Source organism: Peromyscus californicus, unplaced genomic scaffold, assembly GCF_007827085.1.
Source record: "Peromyscus californicus insignis strain IS unplaced genomic scaffold, ASM782708v3 Scaffold_8__1_contigs__length_139910024, whole genome shotgun sequence".
NCBI lineage: Eukaryota > Metazoa > Chordata > Mammalia > Rodentia > Cricetidae > Peromyscus > Peromyscus californicus.
The window spans coordinates 100,085,474-100,104,338 of NW_026294606.1; the positions used below are offsets into that span (position 1 = coordinate 100,085,474).

Sequence of the window (18,865 nt, forward strand, 5' to 3'; positions counted from 1 at the left end):
AGTCATAATTCACCACCAATTAAACTTGCCCCAAAAGCTCTTACCAACTTGTTACTGCAGCAATATAAAAAAAACTCATTATCTTTCCAATTCTGTAATATTCCTTTGTTGTGTTCTGTTCCCCCCACCCCTCCCCAAGACAGGGTTTCCCTGTGTTGTTTTGGTGCCTGTCCTGGATCTCGCTCTGTAGACCAGGCTGGCCCTGAATTCGGATCCACCTGGCTTTGCCTCCTGAGTGCTAGGATTAAAGGTGTGCACCACCGCCGCCCGGCCTGTTATTTTTTGAGATAGCGTCTCACTGTATAGCTCTAGATGTCCTGGAACTCACTATATAGATTAGGCTGCCCACGATCTCATAGAAATCCACCTGCCTCTGCCACTATGCCCAACTTTGTGTTATCAATTTTTAAAACTTTGCCAGGCTAGGAGCTGGAGAGATGGCTTGCCAGTTAAGAGCACCTGCTGTCCTTGTAAAGGCCCTTTGTTTGGTTCCCAGCACCCCATCATGTTAGGTGGTTCACAACTGTATTACATCCAGTTCCAGAAGGATCTGATGCCTCTGCTTTCTTTGGGCACCTGTCAGTCAGGCATACCCCACTCCCAGAGACCTAATGACCTTTAATCCCAGCAGTCTGGAAGCAAGATCTCGAGTTCCAGGACAGCCAGAGCTACATAGAGCCCCTGTCTCAAAGACAAAATCATTTTTCCTATAGAGTCAATTTGTGGGTAATACATTTTTATGTTCATGCAGATATTTGTTTTTTCTTCCATTTCTTTAAGGGAGTTTTTCATTTCCTCTTTAAGGGCCTCTATCATCTTCATGAAGCCATTATTAGGATTGAGTTGTTCTGCTTTTTCTGCCTTGGAATGTTCAGGTCCTGCAGGTGTAGAATCGCTAGGTTCTGATGTTGTCATATAGGTCTTTATGTTGTTGCCTGTATTTTTGCACTGGCGTCTACTCATCTCTTCCTCTGCTCGGTGCAGGCAGTGTCTGTGTCTGAAGGTGCCTCTCGTTCTAATTGATAGTCTTGGTCTACTAGGAGTTCTTGGTCAAATCAGTGCTGTTGGACTCTTGTTTCTCCGTGAGCAGCTTAGTCCAATCAGTGTTACTGGGTTCTGTCTCAGGGAGCAGTTGTTCCCAATTGGTGCAGGGTGGGCTTATGGCTCCATTGGTTGTTGGTGTCGCATGGGATGGTTTTCTTGGTGTGGGGGCAGGGAAAGAGGCCGCTGTCCGGTCTTTGGGGCACCAATGGCTGTTCCCAGTCCGTGTAGGATGGGCTTATGACTCTGGTGATATGGTTCAGTGGCTGGATGGCTCCTTCTCTTGCATTCTCGGGTCGTGTTTTGCTCACTCGCCAACTCCTCAGCTGATTGTTTCCTTAGGCTGTAGGCTTCTGAAACCTCTCCTGAATGGATCTCAGCTGTACACATTGATCAGTAGGGCAATCTCACCAACACCTCCAAGTTGTTGGGTTTCACAGGATTGGCAGCCGGGCCCCAGGTTGGCCTCCGGCAGAATGTTCAGGTCCATTCTGGTCGCATCCCATGGAGACGGCTCCTTCCTCCACCCACCCACCCACCTCCCAGTGCCGCAGAAATTCCAGGCTTGGTGGTCCACGCCTTTGATCCCAACCCTGGGAATTCGGGCTGGTCGTTCATGCAGATCTTAAGATGCCTGATGTGTTGGTGTTCACCTGTTATCCTAGCCAGCGTAGTATCTCCTGAGCCCAGAATTCAGAGATTTAGCCTATGCAACAGTAAGATCCCTCTTCCATCAAAGGAAAGAACAACCGTGTTTAAATGGTTTTTTTGGATGTGAGAGATTTTGGGCCCATAAAAGTGAAGTGTGACAGAGGTGTGTGTATATGGGCCAGAGTTCCAGCCCTTGAATGAGGGTGAAAAGGAGAGCAGGTGTGTGAGATGAATTCAAGGTCCACCTTGGATGGGTAGTAGTGCGCCAGACAGCAAGGTTTTTATATATGCATGTGGGCACTGTGATATTTCAGAAAAGGGGAACGGGGGTGAGAAGGCACAAAGCATAATGGAACAATAGTTAATACCGCTGGGACCCAAATGATAACACTGAAAATGAAGAACATAGCCTACACAAGGCAGACAGCCAGGCGGTGGTGTCGCACGTCTTTAATCCCAGCACTTGGGAGGCAGAGGCAGGTGCATCTCTGTGAGGTCGAGGCCTGGTTTCAGCAAGTTCTAGGATAGCCAGGGCTACACAGAAAAACCCTGTCTTGAGGGGGAAAAAAAGCTAGGCAGATAGTCTGTGAACTAATAATGGAGTAAAAATGGCTCTCATCCCAGGCCCCAGCTGATTCTACTGCTACTCTAGTGTCAGTCCTGATAACTGATAGGTTCTGTCTCTACATAAAACTCTTAATGTAGCCTCTCCACATTGGTCCCCTATTTTAACAGAAAGGACAGTCCTTTATCCCTAGACTCAGAAGCCTTCATCATAACAGAAGAGTGCAAACCCCATGGACTAAGATACCAAGGAAGTGTCTGTTAGTGTTTGGTTAAATGGCATACATCCTCCACCTCCTGAAGACTACAGGAATGAGTTACAACAGCTGTAAAAAGTCATCTAATAAGCTGCTGGTGGTGGTGCATGCTTTTAATCCCAGCACTCAGGAGGCAGAGGCCGGTGGGTCTCTGTTAGTTCAAGGCCAGCCTGGTCTACAGAATGAGTTCCATGACAGCCAGGACTGTTACACAGAGAAACCCTGTCTTGGGGAAGGGAAAAAAAAAAAAAAAAAGCTAACAATGGAATTTTTAAAAAAGCCTTACATTTCAATAAGGGAAACCAGAAAGCTTGAAAAAAATTCAACTACAAAACTGTTAGATATCCAAGATGTAACAGTATATTAAAAACCTACTCCCGCCGGGCGGTGGTGGCGCACGCCTTTAATCCCAGCACTCGGGAGGCAGAGGCAGGCGGATCTCTGTGAGTTCGAGGCCAGCCTGGTCTACAGCGCGAGATCCAGGAAAGGCGCAAAGCTACACAGAGAAACCCTGTCTCGAAAAAACCAAAAAAAAAAAAAAAAAAAAAAAAAACCTACTCCCTGTAGGGGTTTTTAAATTATCCAGTTTGACTCCTGTTTTAGTAATTTTCCCCCAGTTTTCCAGGTACCCTACTGAAGTTGAAGCATTTATTCAACTTAGTGATTTCAAAGCCGAGAGAGGCACTATATGCCTGCCCAGCAGTTCTCCCACAGAACTCTGCTTCTGTATGACACCTTGTTACACTGGCAAAAAGATGTAGTGTGATTGGAGTCAGCAGAAAATGCCAAAGACAGAACTCCAGGAAGGAACCCACCCCATGGGGAAAGGACAGCTTTATGGCTACTTAGATGAACCAACATGAGCCTCTAGTAGAGGCTCTGCATTTACGAAAGGCCATTTCATGTGAGCCAGGAATTCTTCCCAAGTCTTTTACTCTTTTAGAGGAATCTGAAGAGGGGACAATGAACTGATTTGTGCTCGCTTTTTTTTCTTTTGAGAAAGGTTCTTGGGTAGCCCAGGCTGGCCTTAAACTTGCCATGTATCTGAGGTTAGCCTTTAAGTTATTTTCCTGCCTCAGCCTCCCAACTGCTGGGATTAAAAGCACCTGCCACCACACCTGGTGCAATAAATTGATTTTTGAAACGTAATACTCATAATCCTTTGGGAGACTTCCGAGAGCAGAGCCCATGAACTAGGCTAATGTGTAAGAGAGTATCAGAATTGCTTTCTTCTCCCAAACATCCTTACCAGTATAGTGCCTTCTAAGATACACCTAAGACAGTACAGCTCAGAACAGATGAGTGACTCCATGGGGTTTGTTCTTTTTAATTCAGAAAAAGAAATGGAAGGGAAAATGTAAATGTTTAAATAACTATAGAAGAAAGGATCTGGGTGCTGGGACCTACCTCTTCCAGGCGGGGATTAATGGTTTGAACAAAACGAAGGAAAGGGAGAAAAATAAATTATTCTTCTCAATACTGTTTGGCATGATTGCATTGTTTTTCAACTTCTCATCACAGCAGCTTCTTGAGAGAGCAGAGATGAGACAGGCAAGAACAGAACGGCTGGTGCCTCGACTGCCAGATGGTTAGCGCCCTGAGAGGTTCTCCTGTACCCCACTCAGCGTAGCCCCTTTTACTCCACCCCTGCTTTTGGAACTGGGAAGGAACAGATTCAAGAAAAGTTCTCAATGTATTAGTTTTTAGGGGTACTTGCTGACTCATCCCCACCCACTAATACTATCCCTTGTGGGTGACTGTCCCCCAACCAGGAGGCTGCTTGGTAATGTCAACTTATTAAGAATGGAAAATATTTATGTGGACACTGCAAGGAAGGGGGAGTACTTTCCTATGGCCTGAGACATTCCCTGAAGCCCACTGAATCTCAACCTTGACTTGGGGTCGAGTCATGCAAGTAGCTTCCAGTTGTAGCCCCTGACTCTACTCACCAGCCCTTTAGGAGCTGGAAAGTGGGTTAGATCGGGCGAGTAAGCAGGTTAAGGTGCGGACAGGAGGAGGCATGCATGGCAGTCACCAATCCGCTCCTCCCCAGCAAAGCTCCAGGCCATCGGCAAGGCTGGCAAAGAATTGTCAGGCAATCTTGGTTGGGCAGCCATCCCTGGCAGCTTCAGGGTAACTAAAGTATGAGCCCAAAGCAATTCCGACCCCCAAGCAAGAGGCTGCCTGCTCCTCTTTGGGGTAACAATGAAAGAAAAAGGTACATGCACAGGCAGCTGGGCTCTCCTCTCCAGCCTGATGTCCACTGCGCTGCTCTCGCCTTAGACATAAGGGCTGTGTGTGTGTGTGTGTGTGTGTGTGTGTGTGTGTGTGTGTGTGTGTGTGAGAGAGAGAGAGAGAGAGAGAGAGAGAGAGAGAGAGAGAGAGAGAGAGAGAGAGAAAGAAAGAAAGAGAGAAAGAGAGAGAGAGTGAGAGTGAGAGAGAGTGAGCAGCAGGGTCCCGGCCGTGTCATTTTGTCTCCAGATCAACGGGTGAGCTGGAGAGAAAGCCCAGGGCCAAAGGTCAGACGCTGAGAAGGTGGTGGTGGGGGGGGATAGTAGAAGTGAGGGCACACGTGAGAGAAGCACCTTGCATGTGACCCAGTGGAGCTTCCTACCCCTTGCTGACACTAGTTAAGGAGTGAAGCCCTAGGGAGGTCCACCTTGCTGGGAGTGAATCTAATCCCCTACTACCTGGTGAGCCACGGAATGCCCTGGAGAGGGTCTCACCGCGACCATATTTCTTTGGCGGGCTCCACTCTCCCATCCGGGCCTAAGCTGGAAATGAGCAGTCCAAGGCACTCCTGCCCAGGCCCAGCACTGGCCTCCTAAAAGGTGGAAAAGAAACTCTTATCCAAAGCAGAGGAGGGGGAGGGGGGTCGAGGCCCCGCCGCCTCCCAAGGCCATGATTGGTGGAGACGGCGGCGCCGGAAGTTCTCCTTGAGTCGCATGATTGGCTGAGAAAGAAGCTCCGCCCAACGGCAACACTGATTGGTTGCGGGAAATGGTGCAGAGTCTGATTGGTGGGCGGCACCCTGTGCTCGCCGGACCGAGGTTTGACTGGTCCTGATGTCTCCGTGGGCAGCTCAGTTCCCTCGGTAGACCTCGATCTTACTGGCCTTGGCCAGCATGTCAATGATGTGGGCTTCGAAGTCGGCGTCGTGCACGCCCGTCTTCCGGAACTCGCCCGCATACCGGTTGTTCTCCCAGTAGTGGTGCCAGTTGCCTCGGCTGTCAGCCCCGAACCCATACACGTTCACCTGTGGGAGGGTGGCACTGGGGTCACTGGGAGCCCGGACCGTGGCGGGGGTGGGGGTGGGGACACCCACGCCAGGCCTAAGGACACTGACTCAGAGGGGACCGCTGCTGCTTCTTTCTCATTCATTTTTCGCTTTTCTCCAACAGGGTCCTATGTAGCCCAGGCTGACCTCAAATGGCTCCTACCTCAGCTTCGTCACAGCTGGGATTACAGGTGCCAACCATGACCCAGCTATAAATTTAACTTTTTAATGAAGTAATTTTATTATTTATTTAGGTTTTTCGAGACAGGTTTTCTCTGTGTTGTCCTGGCTGTCCTGGAATTCACTCTGTAGACCAGGCTGGCATCAAACCCACAAGATCTGCCTGCCTCTGCCTCCTGAGTGCTGGGATTAAAGGGGAGTGCCACCACGCCCGGCTAAGTAATTTTATTAAAGTCAAAAAGGTGATAAAGATTGGGAACTGCAAATATACTGTTTGTAGTACAGATATGAGAAATCCTAATCCACGTCCCCAGGGTCACTGCTAAGATGGGAAAAGGGCTGTGTCCCTGTTTTCAGTTCTGCTACTTCTTAAAACTGGCACCAACTACCTACCTCATCACACACATGTAGTGCAAAGAAGAGCACCAGCATCCCTGTGGAAGGGTACCGTCCATGATGCTCTGTCCACCTGTCATGGATGTACTTGAAGAAGGCTGGATTGTAAATCTGGACCTGGGAGGAAAACAAGAGGCACATGAGGCGTTTGGAGGCCTAGAGACGCAGGTCAGGCTCTGAGCGGCTTCTGGCAATTCCTCAGTAGTGCTACACATGGGTTTTCCTAGGTTCCTGCGGTCAGTGCTGGAGTCAGGCATGCCAGCAGATGCAGATTTGGATGGTCTTGGAAGGGCACTATGCCAGTGCTGAGCCATAGAACTGGGCACACCTTGAGTGAGGCAGCATCATTCCATAGTGGGGGGGGGGGGGGTCAAGAGGAAGAGGTAGGGAACTTACCTTTTCTTTGTCCACCCGAAGGAAGGATTTCACTGGAGCGTAGGTGCTGCAAGAAGACAGAAAACAAAACAAAACAACCGTTTCAGATGGCTCTCCAGGAGCCAGCAACACCTCTTCTGCTCCTTAAGACCAAACGGTGACAGCCTCATGATTTCTAGACTGATCTCTTTCCATTGCATGTTCATCACTGCAGGAGCTTCATCAGAACCCTTCAGCGGCTTTCAGGATAAAATTGGGATCGTCTAGTCAAGCCTAGGGATCGCCAATCTCAATCTTTCTCCCCTAAGCTGTTTGCTGGGGAACTCTACACTTGGATTAGCTAATCATCTCACACTCACCATGTGTCCCGGCTCGTTTTTCTGTCAGCTGACACAAGCTAGAGGCGCCTAAGAGGAGGAATCTGAGTTGAGAAGATGTCTGTGTAAGATTGGGCTACAGGGCATTTTCTCAATTAGTGATTGGGGTAAGAGGGCCCAGCCCATTGTGGTTCTATAAGAAATCCCAGCACTTGGGAGGTAGAGGCAGGCAGATCTCTGTGGTTCGAGGCCAGCCTGGCCTACAGAGCGAGTTCCAGGACAGCCAGGGCTACACAGAGAAACCCTGTTTCAAAAAAACAAACAGATGAAGGAAGAAAGTAGGCTGAGCAAGCCATAAGGAGCAAGTCAGTAAGCCGCATTTTTCCAGTCTTTGCTTCAGTTCCTGCCTCCAGGTTCCTGTCCTGACTTCCTTCAGTGATGAACGGTGATGTGGAAGTGGAAGCCAAACAAACCGTTTCCTCAAGTTGCTTTGGTCACAGTGTTTCATCACAGCAGTAGTCACCCTAGCTAGGACACCATGTTTATACAAGTGACCTCTGTCTAGAGTGACTTTCTCTGCTGTCCTCAGGCTTGGGCCAAACCCAGTTTCCTGCTTGGCTGGTGTGGCTCCTGTAACTGACGCCTCCACTGAGAACCCAGGCACTTCAGCACTACAGCCCTCCTTTCCCCCAGATGAAGCAATGGACATCCTGGAGTGAGAGACTCTAATTTCCCACCCACCCACCCACCCCCGCCTCTCTCTCTCTCTCTCTCTCTCTCTCTCTCTCTCTCTCTCTCTCTCTCTCTCTCTCTCTCGTCTTTTGTTTGTTTTTAGAGACAGAGCTGTTACATAGAGAAATGCTGTCTCAGAGTTGTACTCACAGCCTTCTTACTATTTAAAAAAATTTAGTTTTATTTTTAATGTGTATGTCTCCATGTATGTATGTACACCACATGTATGCCTGGCACCTTTGAAGGACAGAAGAGGGAGTTGGGTCCCCTGGAACTGGAGTTATGGGTGGTTGTGAGCCACAATATGGGTGCTGGGAACTGAACCTGGCTCCTCTGCAAAAGCAGCAGGTGAGGTTTTTGTTGTTGTTGTTGTTTTGTTTTGTTTTTTGGGTTTTTTTTTTTTGAGACAGAGTTTCTCTATATAACAGACCTGGCTGTCCTGGAACTCACTCTGTAGACCAGGCTGGCCTCGAACTCTACAGAGCAAGATCCAGGATAGGCACCAAAACTACTCAGAGAAACCCCGTCTCAAAAAAAAAAAAAAAAAAGAAAAGAAAAGAAAAAAAGAAACCCCAGTCACAAAGATACAGATCTCTTAAAGGGGTCGACCCCAAGTTCCTGAGGAACATGCGCTTTGCCAAGAAGCACAACAAGAAAGGTCTGAAGAAGATGAAGGCAAACAATTCAAAGGCAATGGGTACGCGTGCAGAGGCCATCAGGCCCTGGGAAGCCCAAGGTGGTTAAGCCCAAGATGCCGCAGGACCCCAACCGCAAACTCAGCCATGTTGCTTTCATCGCTCACCCCGAGCTTGGGAAGAGGATTAGAAGCTACATGGCCAAGGGTCGTAGGCTCTGCCAACCAAAGCCCAAGGTTCAAACCAAGGCAGAGGCCACAGCTCCAGCTCGGGCTCCCAAAGGTGCCCAGGCCCCTGTGAAGGCCCCATAGAAAAGGTTTCTGTCTGCTAATGTGAAGACAGAGGGACTGGTATGACACACCTACACACTATTTGCAGATGATCAGTGGCCTATTCTGTTTTTTACAAATAAACTTGGGGCAAGATCTGTTAAAAAAAACAAAAAGTACAAGGTGAGGCAGAATAGACCAAGTAAGTGGTTATTTAGGGCTAGGGATAAGATGATTGGGTTATTGGGGGTATTACTAGATCAAAGACCTTTAGAACATAAAGACATTCTAAAATTAATTGTCACATTTACAGTATCTGAATTCGTCAAAATGTTATTGGTTAGTACACTTCTTTTGAAAATTTTAGTTACTTTTATTTATTTGTGTGAGGAAGGTACACAAGCACCACAGCATACACGTCAGAGAGAATGGGTTCTCAACTTCTACCATGTGGGTCTTGGGGACAGAACTCAGGCGTCATGTTCACACCACTTCTGACCTACTCAGGTACCAGGCACACACATGGTAACCACATATATACGTGCAGGCAAACGTTCATACTTCTAAAATAAATACATCTAATTTTTTATTTTGTTTTTAAGAATTGGTAGGTAGGTATAGTGGCATATCCCTGTATCCAAGAATTGTAGAGGTGGAGGCAGGAAAAGTAGTTCAAAGCCAGCCTTGGCTACATGAAACCCTGCCTCAAGAAACACACACACAAATAAACCAGAAAAAGCATGGGACTGGAGAGTTGACTCAGCTGAAACTTGCAGAGGAACCAAGTTTAGTTCCTAGCACCCACACCCTGGAACTCCAGTTCCAGGACACTCCTTCAACCTCCTTGGGCTCCTGCATACATGTGGTGCACACATATACACTCAGTCACATACACATAAAATAAATGTATACATATTAAAAAATTAAACAAACAACAAACCCCACCAAACCTTTGGTAAGCCAGAAGTGTGACAAAGACCTGTAATCCTAGCTACCAGGGAAGCTGAGGCAGGAGGATCACAAATTCAAGGTCTGCTTCAGCTGCAGAGCAAGATTAAGGCCAGTTTTTTTTTCTTTTTCTTTTTTAGTGACTTATCAAGACCTTGTCTCAAAAGTTAAAATAAATAAAATCATAAGAACAACAATAAGAGACCCCTCAGTGACATGGATTGCCCAGGGTTCCCAGGTAGGATGGGGTTACAATCCCAGAGACAGTTACCAGAGAAAAGAGCGCCACAGTGCAGAGCTGCCTCCTGGAGAGACCAGTGCAAACTGGGGGTTTCAGAATAAGCTGTGCCCTCAGCTAATTCCCATTTTGAGCCCTCCCTTCTCACTAATGTAACCCATGTCATATTCTACTCAGCCAGCAAAGAGGCTCACAATCGGATCTGTCCTGTAGAGAGGGCACTGGCAATCCACATGAGGTCCAGGGCCTTGAAGGGTACCAACACGAAGCTGACGTTGGCAGGCAGGTTCTTGGCACTCTCGGGGTACATGAAATGGTGGGTTGTTCGGCTGCCAACATCCTTCTCAAAGCCCACAGTTGGTGCCTGATTCATCCTGAAGAAAAAAAGGGGGTAATATGAAGAGGAACTACCATGGAAAGTGGTACATGTGTTTTAGAGGATAATGTGGCACTCACCAAAAATGGAAATGGAAGCTGGACATGATGGCTCATGCCTATAGTCCCAGCACTCAAGAAGCTGAGGCAGGAGGATTGCCATACATTTGAGGACATCCTGGGCTACAGAGTGATACCTGTCTCAAAAAAAAATGTATAAAATGATGTACACTTTGACTAGGCAATAGTTGCTTAAGTAAAGATAAGACCATTCCATTAATCAAAGGACTGGTGGTTCCATTTTGTCCATTCATCAACTGAATACCATTTATGTATCAGAGAGGAATAAATTTTATATGCTGGCAACAAATCCAACACTATTCATCGAAACATCCAAGTGGTGGAAAGGACCCTGAGTCTTTTGTTCTTTTTTGAGACAGGATCTCATACAGCCCAGACTGGCCTTAAATTTACTATGGACCTAACTTGGCCTTTAACTCCTGACCCTCCAGCATCTACCCTCCAAGTGCTGGGATTACAGATGTGTACCACTAAGTCCAGGTAAGGCTTCCATTTTGGTGAACATCTTCCCCCACAGTTGAAATAGCTCTAAGCATGAGCTTGCTGGTCTTTGTTTTCTGCTGACTGTTTCTGTGGGCATTTCTGTCTCCTGGGGATGGAACACTCTGCAGCATCATTACTACCACAGTAGGGTGGCCATAAGCTCTGCTCCTTCACTATGGCACGGGGACCCAGGGGGGAGGAACAGTCTCCAGGTACCTCCCTAGCCTTCATGCCAGCTCTGTGAACCCAGTACAAACGTCCCCTGTCAGAGTGGCTGACACCATGAGCTGGGTGGGGACTTCCTTTGCCACAGGGCACCTCTGCTGTTCGCCTCCTGCTTCTCTCCCAGCAGCAGAAGTGTCGGAGAAGGTAGGGAAGAATCCCAGTTGCCTGTGGATGATGGAAAAGCCAAGAAGGACATGGAGGCTGAGCTGGGCTGGTGCTGGGATCCAGACTGACCCTTGTGAGGACCTAAGAAGCAAACTTCATCTTACCAGAGACTAAAACACCAAAGCTCTGAAGATCAAAAGGTCGCGATTATCTCATTTGAGAGAAAAAGTTTTGAAAGAAGGACAACCTGGAAGGAGGCAGCAGAGTTCTGGGGGGGTGGGGGGTGGAGCAAGAGAAAGCAACAGCAGCCGACTATGATCAAAATAAATTACATACACATAGGAAAGTATCGCAGTGAAACTTATTATTTTGTGTGATGGGGGCTAAGGCTGCCCCAGGCTGGCTTCTAAAGGCCCACTGCCTGCTTTCTCCACTGTACAGGAGCTGGAGGTCTCAAGAAGGCTCTCTTAAGACCTAATAGTGAGACCGTCTACTCCTCAGCCCTGCGCTTCCTTCATGCCACGCCAGGCCCCAGACAGCAAGGGACTGGGAATGAAGCTGCAAAGTAACGTCCAAGATGTTTCATAGCCTCCACGGGAACGGGAAGAAACGTGGCACTCTTTTGGAGGCTGATTCATTCTAGATAAGTCATGCCCTGGAAAGGGGCCAGAGGATGACATGGATCTCTGGGACACGCAGCCACGCATTCCAGAAACCTATCTGTTCCTCGCTGCCTTCAGCAGCCAAAGAAACGCTGGGCAGGGTGGATTCAACTTTACTTAGAGCACACAGTATCCGGCTCTCTCATCCCTTTCATTTACACTTACAGCATGTCTTCTATCCCCAGGCAAGGCTAGGAACTGGATGTATCTGCTGGCTAGTGATGTGTCGGCAAGATGAGACCCCCATTCCAGCCATCAACTAAGATTAGAGAATTTACAGGCGGAGACAGCTGGAGGTGCGAGGACAGAGAGGATGCTCGAGCTCTACTTCACTGCAATGCTCTCCCTGATTCTGGGATGGAAGGCCTCCCTTGTTGGTTCCAAGTCAAGAGAGGTCTGCAAGCAGCCGCCTCTGCTGCCATCTGGCTCATTATATAGACCCCGGACAGTCAACTACCATCCAGGTCACCCTTTCTCCAAGGAAGTTCTAGGGCCCACGCCAAACACCACATCGTGACCTTGCCTCATGTGAAGGAGAATCTGTGGATGTGTCTGCAGCTAGGACACCCATGTCATAAGTAGCCACAGCTTTCGGAGCTGCAGGCTTTGACCCCTGGGGCTTCCCAATCATCACCCAGGAAACTAATGATAGAGTTGCCCAGAGCATCTGAGAGCTGCTTTGGACTTTTCAAGTACGCCAGGGCTGAAGAGAAGCAACAGAAGCCTCAGTAGAGAGAGTTCTTTCACCCGCTTCCGGCTTCCCTCCCTTTAAAGTGCCAGCAATGGACGATGTGGAGTTCTGGGTGGAACTCAGTATTCTCCTGTCTCCCTATCCATCACCATTTCTCATCATCCAAAAAAAAAAAAAAAATTATGGAAATCCTCAGAGACATATTGCTGTGTTGGTGTTGCTATGGAGACAGCAACAGTGTCTAAGACAAAGGCCTTCTGCCTCCTGGGAAATCTGGTCTTTCTGCAATGCTCATCCTAGGAGATGCTTAGTAGAAATCCGGCGTCTCGGTATTTTCTTTATTCATTCACTCCTGTGTGTGCGCACTCACCTGTGCGTGTAGAGGCTCGGAGTTGAAGACTAGAGGAGAGGCTACAAGACGGGAGTCTTCCTCTCTTGCTTTCTGCTTGATTTAGCTGTGTGTGCTTGTTTGTGTGGGGGTGTCCACATGCCGCGGTACACGTGTGGAAGTCAGAGAGCAGAGTCTGGGTGTCAGTCCTCACCTTTCCTCCTTGAGACAGGGTCTCCTGGCCACTGTTCCGGCTGGGACAAGGGGTGCTTAAGTCTCTGCCCCTCAGCTCCTGAGCACGGGGACTAGAGAAGCCTATGCTACAGCACCTGGCTCTTCTTATGGGCTCTGAGAATCCAAACTGAGGTCGTCAGGGTTGGCCAACAAGTGCTTTTTATCAACTGAGCTATCTCCCCAGTTCTCACCTCATTTTTTTTAGACAGGGTTTCTCCTTGAAACTTGAACTTATCATTTTGGCTAGACTGACTGACCAGCAAGGCCCCTGGGGTCTACCAATCCCAATCCCACCAGCACTGGGGTACGGGTGCATGCTGCAATACCCAGCTTTGACATGGGTGCAATTATACCTGAACTCTAGTACACGTGCTTGCATAACAAGCACTTTACAACCGGAACCATCTCCCCAACCCTATTTACATTTTTTTAAATTTTATTTTTGGTTTTTCGAGACAAGGTTTCTCTGTGTAGTTTTGGTGCTTGTTCTGGATCTTGCTCTGTAGACTAGGCTGGCCTCGAACTCACAGAGATCTGCCTGGCTCTGCCTCCCAAGTGCTGGGATTAAAGGCGTGCACCACCGATGCCTGGCTTTTACTTTTATTTTTGAGACAGAGACAGGGAAGGGCTCGTGTATCCCAGATTGGCTTTGAACTTACTAGGTAGCCAAAGATGAACACGAACTTCTTTATCTTTCTACCTCTATACAGGGGTGCCGCCACACCTAGCCTACGCAGTGCTGCGGCTCAAACCCAGAGCCTTGTATATCCTAGGCAAGCACTCTACCAACTATCAGTATCCCCAGCATGGGGCTTTGGGGTTTTTCTGAGACAGGGTCTCACTATGTAGCCAAGGCTGTTTCAAACTCAGAGACCCACCTGTTTCTGCCTTCCGAGTGTTTGGATTACAGGTGTGGGCTACTGTGCCTAGCTCTGAGATGTTTTTTAAGCCAGGAACTTGGACTTAAAAAACTATGGCAGTCAAGGCCTTGAACTTGGGCTCTTTAGCCTCAGCCTCCAGAAAGCTGAGGTTCATAAACGTGTGCTACCATGCCCACCTCACCCTCTTTTAGAGACAAGTTGATTTAGTGTACTGCAAGGACAGTAGAAATACCTCCTGCCAGTAACAGTTCTGTTAAAAATATTCATTATTACTTTTAATTTTATTTGGGTGTAGGTGTGTATGAGAGAATACAGGTGCCCGTGGAGCCAGAGGTGCCAGATGCCCTGGTACTGAGTCACTAGCAGGTACGTCATGTGACATGGGTACCAGGAACTGAACTTGGGTCCTCTGCGGGAGCGGTATGTATTCTTAACTGCTGAGCTGTCTCTCCAGTCCTAGCAACTTTACTAAGGTTCTCCTGACACCAAAAGGAGAGGTAGGAGTATATACCACAGAGCCTGGCATGTGCAGTGTTCAGGATTAATCCCAGAGTTTTGTGCGTGCCAGGCAACTGAGCTACATCTCTAGCCTCCCAAATATATATTTTGTGGGTTTCAAAAAAATATTTATTTTTATTTTGTGTTTTGCCTACATGTACGTATATGTAACAATTATGTGCCATGCCCCTGGAGTACTGGGTTCCATGAAACTAGAGTCGCAGACGACTCTGAGCTGCTATAAGGTGCTGGGGACCAGATTCTGGTCCTCTGCAAGGACAGCAAGCGCTCTTACACGGAGCCTCCTCTCCAGCCCCCAGAATTTATATTTTGAACACTTTCTCCACCAACCTTGAAAAACTAGGGTGAGACCAAGCCTATGCACTGAGCCCTCTGGGTGCTGGTGTCCCTTAGCACACTGGTTGGGCACTTGCACTTGTAGCCTATCAGAAAAGGGCAAAGAAGACTGGCAAGATGGCGTCAGGGGGTAAAAGAACTTGTCACCAAGCCTGAAAATCTGAGTTTAATCTGTGGGACCCAGGTGGTGGAGGGACTCCTGCAAGGTGTCCTCTCTGGTACCCCAAGGACGCTTCATGGACTGTCTTCCCCGCTCCCTGCCTGGTTCTCTAAGGCTCACCTCATGATAAAGTTGTGTCCGTCCACATCTCGCCCATAGCCAGAGCCCCGGAGGTTGCCTGAGTTTCCAACCACAGCACATCGCCGGCACTGTTGAGGGTCCCGGAAGCGGTAGGGGTTCTCGCCAGGCACGATCTGGAACAGCTTCTCCAGCACCTCATTGGTGTTGTGTGACTTGAACTGGGGTTGCAGCATCTGGGCAAGGGAGATGGCTGTGAGGATAGAGAGACTCACCCTTCAAACCGCCCCTCCAGTCAGAGCCACACAGACCTCCTTGCCCAGGGCTCTCTGGGAGCCCCTCCCCGGGCATTGAAGAACTACTCCTCTGTCAATGGTAGCGAAGTCTTGGTTCCCAGTGAGTCTCACTATTGAGAGACCAATACCCAGCACCCTGCCAATCATGGGCTGCTCCCCCAGTGTTCTAGAGAGACTTGGGATGGGAGCTGGGTGTCAAAGTGCTATTTGAGGCATTTTGGAGGGGCTTGTAGGCCTGGGTCATAAAGCAGAGCAATGTCCTTGGGGGTTCTTTTCCAATCTGTCTTTTGGGGGGCACCTGTGGGACTTGTCTGTAGCCACTCTGAACCCTCTGGGAAACACAGGGAGCTCATAAAAGAAAAAGAAAGAAAGGAAAAAGAAAGAAAAAAAATACATAAGTTCCTTCAAAGGCCGGTGGTTGGAAGAAAACTGGTTCCCTCTGCCCCTTATCCAGAGCTGGAACCCAAACTGCTAATGATCAACAAAGACTCCATGTAGCAGAGGTTAGCTTTGAACTCCGGATCCTTCCGTCTCCACCTCCTAAGGATCGTGTTTTGTTAGAGACAAGGTTTCAGTATGTAGTCCAGGCTGGTTCTAAGCTCCTGTGTAACACTGGCTGGCTCTGACCACACAGAGGTCCTCTTGCCTCAACCTCCCGAGTGCCGGGATAATAGATGTATACCACCATACCCCAGCAGAGTTCCATGCTCAGTGGGGCCAGGCAGATGATGCACAGGAACACAGGAGGTGGGGCCCACAGCAAACAAAAAATTATATGCCTACCAAAAAAAAAAAGAAAGAAATCCATGGGCCAGTGAGATGTCTTAGGAGGTGAGGGTACTTGCTGCTAGGCTTGATGACCAATATTCAAGTCCTAGGATCCACACAGTTGGAGAAAATTGATTCTGATCTCCACACATGTGATGTGACACACACATGCCCATACATACACACACACACAGAGAGAGAGAGAGAGAGAGAGAGAGAGAGAGAGAGAGAGAGAGAGAGAAAGAGAGAGAGAGAGAGAGAGAGAAGTTTTAAAAATCCAGCCAGCAGCCAGGTAGTAGTGGTGGCACACATCTTTGATCCCAGGCCTCGGGAGGCAGAGGCAGGCGGATCTCTTTGAGCCTGGTCTACATTGCTGTAGACTGAGTCGTAGTCCCGTGGGTTTGTGGACCTGCTCCTGGGACCAAAGTCTTCTTTGGAGCAGAAGCTCTGAGACAAGAATTCTCAACTTTATGGCCAAAGGGGATGATGGTGGGTAACAGGGAGAAGTGTGGATTGAGGAACATAGCACCTAAAACAGCCTCTGACTTCCATCCCTGTGACCGGAGGCCTGTCTAGTCCCCTAGGAATCCACCCCAGCTCAGAGTCTTGGTCTACAAGGCCACCCCTGAGACTACAATGGCAGGCAGATACTGAGCACTTTTTGAACCTTTATTTTCTCCATAAAACAAAGACTAATAGCCAGGTGGTGGTGGCGCACGCCTTTAATCCCAGCACTCAGGAGGCAGAGGCAGGTGGATCTCTGGAATTCGAGGTCAGTCTGGTCTACAGAATGAGTTCCAGGACAGGCACCAAAACTACATGGAGAAATCCTGTCTTGGGGAAAAAAAAAAAAGACTGTAGTTGTGAGTGGCAGGCAGGACTCTGCTACAAGAAGGGTCTATGTCTTGGAGGAATCTTAACAGTCTGGGCCAATGAACAGATTCTGCACAGCTGTCTTGATAAGTGTGGTCATATATCCTCATATCTCTGAAAAAGGAGAGGAGAGTCATCTTGTTCCCATGCTGGCTGGAGGAACAGGGACAGGAAATGACTCCCCATGCCAGGGAAAGCAGGCAGCCTACAGGCTCCATTCTTGGCCCAGGAGGCAACCAGATGGCCCTGTAGAACCTGGGAAGTGATGCTCCAGAGATGATGGGGGCAGGGTGGAGGATATGAAAAACAAAAAGGTCTGGGACCTAGGAAAACAGGAGTGGACCTGGCATCGGCCCTTCTGGGGCTCCTCTGCCTCCCTCTCCCTTAGCAGCTGAGGTTTACATTGTTCTCTCCCAGACCAAAGCAATTTTCTCCAGCAACTGCAAAGAACCAAAGATGACTCTTGAAGCGTTTATAATTACTCCGAGCCAACATTTACCAATAGGATATTCAGTCTTACAATCCATATTTCTGGCTGGGCAGTGGTGGCACACGCCTTTAATCCCAGCACTTGGGAGGCAGAGGCAGGTGGATCTCTCTGAGTTCTAGGCCAGCCTGGTATTCAAAGTGAGTTTCAGGAAAGCCAGGGCTACACAAAGAAACCCTTTGACAAAAAACAAAAATAAAACAAAATCCATGCTTCTGGACCAGGGAGATAACTCAGTAAAAAGTCCATGTCGTGCAAACAATAAAAACCTGAGTTCGGATTCCTCGCACCTAAGTAAAAGCCAGATGGGACCATGCACGTCTGTAACCGATGCTGGTGGTGTGTGGACAGGCAGAAATCTGGACTCCCACTGACTGGCCAGCTTAACCAAATCTTTGAGCTCCAGATTCAGCAAGGCACTATTTAAAAAAAAAAAAAAAAAAAAAAAAAAAAAGGAGGCTGGCCAGTGCAGTGGCACACACCTTTAATGCCAGCACTTGGGAGGCAGAGGCAGGCAGATCTCTATGAGTTTAAGACTAGCCTGGTCTACAGATGAGTTCCAGAACAGCCAGGCTTACACAGGAGACCCTGCCTCAAAAAAGAACAATAGTAACAACAACAAAAAGGTAGATGGTGACTGAGTCAGATACTTCCCAACCTCTGGCTTCCACAAACATCATCCTGCAGCTCACACACACAGAAAACATGCACAGCACACGTAAGGACTGGAGAGATGGCTCAGCGGTTAAGAGCACTGGCTGCTCTTCCAGAGGCCCCAGGTTCAATTCCCAGCACCCATGTGGTGCCTCACAAATGTCTGTAACTCCAGTTCCAGGGGATCCAAAGCCCTCTTCTGGCCTCTGAGGGCACCAGGTACGCAAGCGGTACACAGACATACATGCACACAGAACATCCATTCACATACCAAAATTTAAAAAAAAAAAAATGTCAAAAGCATGTATATACGCTGTGCATATAAAACCAGGCTTCTGGAGTCTGATAAGAGGTTGGAGGGAGGCAGGCAAGGTGATTCATCGAGGAAGGGTGCTCACTGTACAGCCCGGCAATCTGAGTTCAATCCCTGGAACCCATGTAAACCCCACAAAGTTGTTCTTGGATCGCCACATGTCCACTGTGGCACCCATACATCAACCACTACATCACACGTGTACACATGTACACACACACACACACACACACACACACACACACACACACACCATAAATAATAACGATTTTGGAAAAGTAAGAAGTTGGAGGAGGGAGTGGCACGAGCTGCCTGCTGGCAGGGTAGCATGCTGCATCTGCCCCCTCCCAGGAAGGCCTCTGTCTACGGCATGGGGACTGCTCTTGCCATTTGTGCTGCCTACCTAGGCCAACAGCATTTTTTTGGGGGGGGTGGG

At 48.5% G+C, this 18,865-nt stretch overlaps 1 protein-coding gene across 3 annotated transcripts in view; it reads right to left on the reverse strand.

The window, feature by feature from the left end:
• Positions 1-3,824: 3,824 nt before the first annotated feature.
• Positions 3,825-18,865, reverse strand: part of St3gal2 (ST3 beta-galactoside alpha-2,3-sialyltransferase 2) — a 53,169-nt gene continuing 38,128 nt past the window's right edge. For all 3 annotated transcript variants that reach the window (XM_052727627.1, XM_052727625.1, XM_052727626.1), the window contains 5 exons: positions 15,081-15,274; positions 10,075-10,254; positions 6,763-6,808; positions 6,364-6,483; positions 3,825-5,769 (listed from right to left, as the gene is read on the reverse strand). In XM_052727627.1, coding sequence (XP_052583587.1) covers positions 5,596-5,769; positions 6,364-6,483; positions 6,763-6,808; positions 10,075-10,254; positions 15,081-15,274 — 714 coding nt within the window. In that variant the 3' untranslated portion in view covers positions 3,825-5,595. The remainder of the gene's footprint in view (positions 5,770-6,363; positions 6,484-6,762; positions 6,809-10,074; positions 10,255-15,080; positions 15,275-18,865) is intronic.